Consider the following 7690-nt stretch of genomic DNA (forward strand, 5'->3'; position numbering starts at 1 on the left):
CTGTGCTGTCTGCTCCTGTCCCAGGGCAGTGAAAGGAATGCGCAAACAGTTCATCTCTTTCCTACATAAATATACATACATATATTCTTCCTCTCACAAAATAATGTAAGGTCTCATCACTCAAGCCAAAGAAACAGAGGAAGATGTTCTATAAATAATCCCCTAAGCTTTAATGATATTTGTTTTGCCAGGGTTCAGGTCAATGTCCAGGTCTAGGCTGAAGCCATTTCTACTCAGGTCAGAGCCAGCAGACTGAATGAGCAAGACAGAATCCCCCTGAGGAGGGGTCTTTAATACTTCCATTTTCATATTTTGATTAGAAAGTCCATTGACCTCTTGCAATTCTTCTAAATTGTCTGTAATCTATTTCTACAATATCTTAATACAGCACTATTCCAGCAGACATGTTTAATATGAATTTAAAGATGCTCACTACCTTAATTGTTGTTTCATGACATATGTTAAATAAAATTCAATTTGCTGTTCTCTGAAACATTACCAGGAATTGCAGTTGTCTTTAATTATTGTTCCTTCTCCATAATATCGGCCATCTTTATAACAACCTGCCAACATAACATATAGAGGTGTGAAAAAATAATCATTTTTGCAGTGAATTAACTCAAAACTCGCTCCTATTGAATTAATTGGTTAAATGCAGTATGCGTAAATTTTTTAGTTGAAAGCAACATCCATTTCCAGCTTCTTCAGAGTAATGAAGGCAGTTTGATGTATTTTAACTTTTTACCAAACACATGATCACTCATAGCAAATAAAATCAGCAACAGATTCAAAACACCCACTGAAAAATTATATGTAAATAAAAATAATTCTTTAAATAAAGTTATTTTCTAGTAATAAACTTAAAAAGAATATATTTCTAATAAAAAATATTTTCTGATTGGCAATTAAAATATAAATAAGTTTTTCCAGTTATAGAATTCAAAAAACTAGTAACTATTCTAAACCTATTGTCATATATTATTTTTTCTCAACGGTTTAATTCTTCTTTGAAAAACAGGCGGTTCAACCATGTTTCAAGGTAAATGTATGTTTCATATACTCTCCAACTCCAAAACACAGTATAAAACCTGATTTGAGCGATGGTTTTTCCAAATACAAGACTCCTAATTTTCTTCTTTGATAACGTTTCACTAAGAAAAGACTTTGTGTGTGTTTTAAGATCTTCCACGTAAACTGTTTCTTCAGTCAAAGTTTCAGCGAAAGAAAGACCCAGAATGCCTGTGCAGGGCTTTGGATCCAGGCTCTCACAAACACTGTACATTTCACACATGGGTCCCTGTCTTCCAGCCTGTTCTTACGGTTCCTCCACTGGTAAGCCTACAGGTAGAGGTCACGTTCCTTCTCCCACTGAAAAGGCTGGGAGCCAGCATGCCCAAGTTGTCCTTTCAACTCTGTTTTCGAGAAGCTTAAACCATATTTCATATTGATAAAGGGTGACTTACATTTGTGATCTATCATACTGTTTCCCCACCACAGGTATGAGGAAGGCCATCCTCCTCCCGCAGAAAGGCTGCAGTTCCTCTGCCCAGGCATACAACGTGCGCCTGGGCTGCCTGGGCCACCTTTATTGGCAGGAGTGCTCTTCTGAGCCACAGCTAATTTCACACCCAGGTGCCGAAGCAGACTAGAGCTGATGAGTGAGTTACAGGTGCCTGCCTTTCCTGGTTAATCACACAGCAGGCTGCGTTAGCTAGTGCAGGCGCAGGTGAGATACATCCCACCTAAGCAGTCTGAGGCCCAAAGTGTTTGCCCTAATTCATCTTCCACCAAGATCTGAGACATTTTTCAGAGAATATGCAAAGCAAATTACTCAAGTGTCACAGTTTGTCACAGTCTGCCACAGACAGCATCCGACAGTAGGTGGAATGAGGCATCAAGCATTTCAAATATATCGAGGGGAGGCAGTATGGGTGCAGCACCTGAGCAGCAGGCCAGAGCTCTGCTGGTGGGCATCACTGCTCATCCCTGACAAAAAATGCAAACCTGGAGAAGTACGGAAGCTTTCTAATAACATGTGCTTAGGGAACTGAACATTAAAACCGTACAGTTTCGCTGGTCTAGCCTAATTGCAGAGAGAGAGCTGGGAGCGCTGCCTGAGGCATCAGTGGCAGAGAGCAGAGATATCTAAGCTAAAAGACACTGTTTGCGTGGGAACACAGCAAGATCATCTGGCTGTGAATATATTAGGTTGAAATATAAATGTATTAAGTGGGAAATTAATTAATTTAAAGATGTAGCCTGATGACTTCATGAATGGGATTACATGATGTTAAAAACATGACTGGAAGGAACAGTATTTGGTACACGAGGACTTCCCTCCCAGGCTGACATTCCTATACCCTCACAACACTGACTGCATTTGCCCCCAGTATTGATGTCAGTACTTTTGTCAGTGAAATGTCCCCAGGGTTACTCGCTTGTAGGCCAGATCCTGACTGTGTAGTGTAAAAGCAATTAGAAAACTCTCTACACATCACTTTTATATCACCACCAGGTTGGGATCCAGTGTGTTGGCCCTGACAAAGCTTTTGAAACAAAAAGATAAAATAAATAATAAATATAGACAATAAATAAAACTCTAACAATTATTTTAATAACAAAAAAATAGGAATACCAATCAGAACTTCTATTTGGTATCTAAGAGAGGAACATGCACAGTTTCTGCTGAAACATGAAAACCATCAAAACCTACTGAATGCTGGTTTCATAAAGACAAAGTCAAAGCAGGTCTACATAGTTAAATCAAGACTGGCCCTCAGCATGGTGCACACCCATGGAAGAAGTCACAACATTGCTTACTGCTGCTGTGCACCAAGTCAAGTGAATAAACAGGGATCCAGAAATAAAGCACTAAGGAATTTTATTGCTGCTCACTCTGGCCCATATATACTTCAGTTTATTGGTTTATTTAAAGAGCTATGACTCAGGAAGCACTGAGAGCAAAACCACAGGCAACCAAAAGATCAAAAATCTTCCAGGTGAAAAGTACTTTGGTGTATGTGGTCTTCTAGTGCTTAAATAATTCTCAGCCAAAGGCAGAAGCTTAGTCTCAGTTACTAAAAGTCAGCTAATACACTTATGTAATTTCTAAAAATACTTCATAATTTTCAGGCATTCAGTCCTTTTTGCTTCTCTGTTTTTTCCTTCCAATTAGACTCTCTCTTCCCTTTTCCTCAGACATTCCAGTTCCAGGAAGTTCCTTTCAAGTTATTTTTTTTCTGCTGTATTTTGGCTGCTTTTTTATTCTCCATTTACCCTCTAAACTATTTACATCAAAAATATCCAATAAACAGATTTTAAACAGCTGCAGACTTTCCATCAGGAAAGCACTTTAAGGAGCAGAAAAACAGGATTGTGTTTTGAGATGAGATATAAAAAAAAAGATACAAGCTCACCTATAGAACAAGTGAAGGTTCTTGAATAGAGTAAATACAACTGCTATCTCTGGCAGGTATGTACAGTCAAAGAGTTACAAAACAGCGAACACAGATGCAAAAAAAATGGATTAAGAAAGGCAGTAAAAATATTACCCCTTACCTATTCCCTTATCTAAACCTTCTGTTACACTTTTACCTTTAAGACAGGGGTCCTCAAACTATGGCCCACAGGCTGGATACAGCCCCCCAGGGTCCTCAATCCGGCTCCCGGTATTTACAGAACCCGCCCCCCCCCGCCGGGGGTTTGGGGGGAAACCAAGCAGCCGCAGATGACTGCCTGCCACTTCATCCGCGTGCCGGCCCCCTGCTTAAAAAGTTTGAGGACCCCTGGTTTAAGAGGTAGGCTTATGGCACTACCCACATGGCAAACTGCTGCAGGTTTTGTAGTGATTCGTTTACATGAAACAGTTTGCCAAGCTAGACCCACAGGCTGCCAGCTCTGGAGCAGAAATGCTGCTGAATGTTTATGCAGAGCTCATGACAACAACCCCTTAATCTGTTGGCAATAAAATACACCGCTGCACAAAATAAATATGAAATAGATGTCTTTCTTCACATAAATCACAGAACATTATTTTAGATGATTAGAAACACTTTGGAAAATCAAATTTGTTTTACAGCATTTCTGTCACTTGCACTTATCAGATTTTGGTTGCATGCCTGGCTTAAGAGCACAGCCTCCCGAAGAGCTTATGGTCTGAGTGCTGGAATGCAAGCAGTAGGGTTACTGCAAAGAAACAGTTAACATTAAAAAATGATAGTAGTATTTTTGTTGATTTTAGGCTTTTGAAAGTTTGTTACGATGTCCATATTTTCAGCCAGATTTGGTCTCCTAATGCTAAGAAGCTACAAAGTCTTAAAATTCACAATTCTAAACTTTTCTCACCAGCAAAGATTTGGTCTATGCAGGAGCCAAGGGAGGACCAGCTGTTTATAGATTTTTTTTTATTATTATTTTTGTTTGCAGTCTCTAGTTCTAAATAAAAATATACTGAGTTTAGAGTAGTCCTGGAGAAAACTTTCACTACAAACTAACTAGTAAAAACTAAAATAGGCCAGAAATCCTTGTTCTAACCACATCCCTCCACCTACTTTGCACCTGAGGAGGAAAGATAGTGTCCCACAGGAAAACTATGATGGATCAAAATCATTGTAGACTATCTCAGAGCAGTATCATTCAGAATACCTCTCAGTCGTCTTAGTGATTTATTTGTACTGATGGATACAAAAATTTAGATCTTGCTGTCCATCTCATGTTAATCTGTGAAGCTCTATTGAAATTGTTGATATTACACTAATTTTGACTCAATGAGGTTAACTCTGAGAAGTTTCAGGTAAAACAGAGATTCTGTCCAACAGAAATATGATCTAATCAACATTAGAAATACAGCCCTAGAGATAAAGAAATACTTTATCTTTACAAGCATAATACTTACTCTAGTTTCATACTTTTTGTGTTTGTCCACTATGTCTTTAGTCACATTTTTAGGATGTATACACTCTAAAGATTAATTAGTCCTCTTACTTGCAAGATTATTTTTATCATGATGCATTAATGCCAGCTGAGCATTTTCTCTGTACCTACCTGATGCTGGAGGTGGCCAAGGCTCATCTGATCTGGTGGGCTCAACAGGGTGGTCACAGACATCCCAGTAGTCAGCACAACAGTCTACAGGGCCAGGAGAACCTGAGGCACAGAACTGGTCACAGTAACATATAGCTGTTCTAGAGACAATGTTAAAGCTGCAGTCATCATTTCTTCCTGTGCAACAGCCTCGTACCCTGCAGGATCTTCCCTGATACAGATTCCTTTTTAGCCTGTTCCATTTTGCAGAACCGCCGTCTTCAACAGAGTAAAGTCCTCGGGGGAATTTTCTTCTAGAGTCACGCTGCTTTGCCATCCAAACTTCACTTGCAAAGCAATATAAGAGCAATATTTGACTTTTAAGCCACATTCTTCTGCCTCTAATAGCCTTTTCTTGAGGCCCTCTGTACTTCACTTTATCAGTAAATGTTCATTTACTGTAGATGTAATACCTTCAGCTGGTATTCAGAAAGAAATCTGAACAAAGCTGCAGACTACAATTTTCTAGGAAGACTCTGTATGTGTTAATTATTAGTCAGACACTGTAAACTGATTTATTTGCCCAAGATACAGAGATACTGGAAACAGAGCCACAACTATGTATTCATCATTATGAGATATTGGGTACATTCTTTTGGAAATGAGAAAGTTTATAGTAAAGGTTTCAGAATATACAGAATACACATGGTCCAGTATTTTAATTCTATACTTTTAGCTTCTAAGATCAAAACAATGTGAGGAATAAGTACATGGTGTCAATGGAAGCTGTCTTTCTTTCAGGCTTCGTTTACCTGTTGTCCATTTGATTGGAAACTGTATAACACTTAGGTTGAATTTCATCTACATTTTCCTTTCTTACATGTAGGACTGTATCACTGCAGCAAACTTACCCTGCATCCCCCATTTCAATCTTGTTTCCAGTGATGTAACTTAGCTTTATATGTTTCATTTTGCAATCTTTTTACTGTTGGCAAATTCAGAAAAAGTCAGGGGATTATTCAGTATAAACTATTACCCAAAGATACTCTTTCCAGGTTTGCATATCTTTTGTCAAAATGAACTTGGCAATAGTGTAATAAATACCCACTGATGAGTGTTGATTCCTATTTTAAAAGGAAATGGCTGTAGTAATAAAATCACAAGGAAAACCAGAGCAGATATCAAAAAGTAAGTCTAACAGCCCTTACTGCTTGATCTATGGTCTCCAGGTTTTTGAACAGCAGACCTAAAGAAATATGCATGGTACTTTTGCCAAAATTTAAAAGAATCAGAAAAAAGCAGCAAAGAACTTTGAAGTTCCTAGCAGAGGTAACATACAAAGCTAAATTGCAAAAAAAAAAAAAAAAAAAAAAAAAAAAAATCAATAAAAAAATCATAGTTTCAAATCTGAACTGTAACAAGACAATTTAAGTCTCCAGAGCTGAACAAGCAGAGGTAAAAATGAGTCATCTTTTTGTCTCCATTCGGTAGTAAATGAGATGAAGCTGCAGAAGTTGATGACAGACTGTTTTCTAGGGAATGAAGGGGATATTTCCCTTTGTGACTTCAGTTGGGCTGTTCAGTGCCACAGGAAGTCATAGCATCAAAGGGCAGCTACTCTTGAAAGCACGGCTAGGAACACAGCTGGTTTGGTTGCTTTGCTATGAATGGTAGAGACATTAAGAAGGAAAGTGTGTATGTTTATACATATAAGCTTGTAATTCAAATGCTCAAGTCTTGATATGGTATCTTGTCAGCAGTGCTTTTATTGGACCTTCCTCCCACACTGTCCCCACCACAGCTAAAGAACTGCAGATGAGGGAAAATTGCATCAGACCACAGGGTTTTTACTTTGCTCTGTTGCAAGCAATCTTCTGTATGGAAGTTAACAGAAAGGCCAAGGTCAGCAACATGCAATCACTGTACATCACTAATAGGATATAAATCTTAGCCTTCCAGTTCGCTTTGTGTTTTTTTTACTAAGTATTGTTTATGAGGCAAAAATCTGGACAACATTTAAAGTCTGTCACTGACTGCTAGAATGCATCAAATATAACATGAGGAAAATAAGAAAAGACATGTTCATGGAAACTCAGATGAAGTGCTCACTAGACATGATGATCCAGTTCTTTTCCTTTTGTCTATGCAGCTCCATCAGTTCCAAGAGAATGACTCCTGATTTTCACTAACATTAGCAAAATGCAAATCCTCTTTGTTATTACAGATCTTTGGAAATATTTTTACAAAGTTATCTCCTTCCCTTGAAAACATAAAAAATAGAAAAGCTATCTTATGTGATATATGTTACTCACCATCAGATTAAGTGAAAAGGCATGCCTGTGTTTTAAACTACAGACCCCTGGTTTCATTTGGTTTTCTTTGGCGGTTTGTTTTGTTGTTGTCTTTTTTAATTTTCAGCTTCAAAGACTTGCTGATGATAAACCAGAGGCAAAAAATTTGCTTGGAAATTATGTGAGCTAGTTTACACAGGAATTAGATTTCTTTTAAAGGGACGTGAAAATGTGCTTCTAAACAGCTTTGATTTGTGACACAAGAAACAGTGTTGAAACTTGATAAAATCTATTTTTCCAAAGTGCTGGCATGTGTGCAAACCTGAAAAAAAAACACAAATCTATTCTATTGTGGTTTGGCAAATGTTTTTATTCCA

The 7690-nt window shown here is 38.0% G+C and overlaps 1 protein-coding gene across 5 annotated transcripts in view; it reads right to left on the reverse strand.

Annotated features, from left to right (window-relative positions):
- Nucleotides 1–5526, reverse strand: part of TINAG (tubulointerstitial nephritis antigen) — a 50643-nt gene extending 45117 nt beyond the window's left edge. For 4 of the 5 annotated variants that reach the window (XM_056343006.1, XM_056343008.1, XM_056343007.1 and 1 more), the window contains exons 1-2: nucleotides 5044–5526; nucleotides 500–563 (exon numbers count right to left, since the gene is read on the reverse strand). In XM_056343006.1, coding sequence (XP_056198981.1) covers nucleotides 500–563; nucleotides 5044–5413 — 434 coding nt within the window. In that variant the 5' untranslated portion in view covers nucleotides 5414–5526. The remainder of the gene's footprint in view (nucleotides 1–499; nucleotides 564–5043) is intronic. The other variant, XM_056343005.1, reaches the window with a different exon arrangement.
- Between the last annotated feature and the right edge of the window lie 2164 nt (nucleotides 5527–7690).

Source organism: Falco biarmicus, chromosome 6 (genome assembly GCF_023638135.1).
Source record: "Falco biarmicus isolate bFalBia1 chromosome 6, bFalBia1.pri, whole genome shotgun sequence".
In the NCBI taxonomy this organism is placed as follows: domain Eukaryota; kingdom Metazoa; phylum Chordata; class Aves; order Falconiformes; family Falconidae; genus Falco; species Falco biarmicus.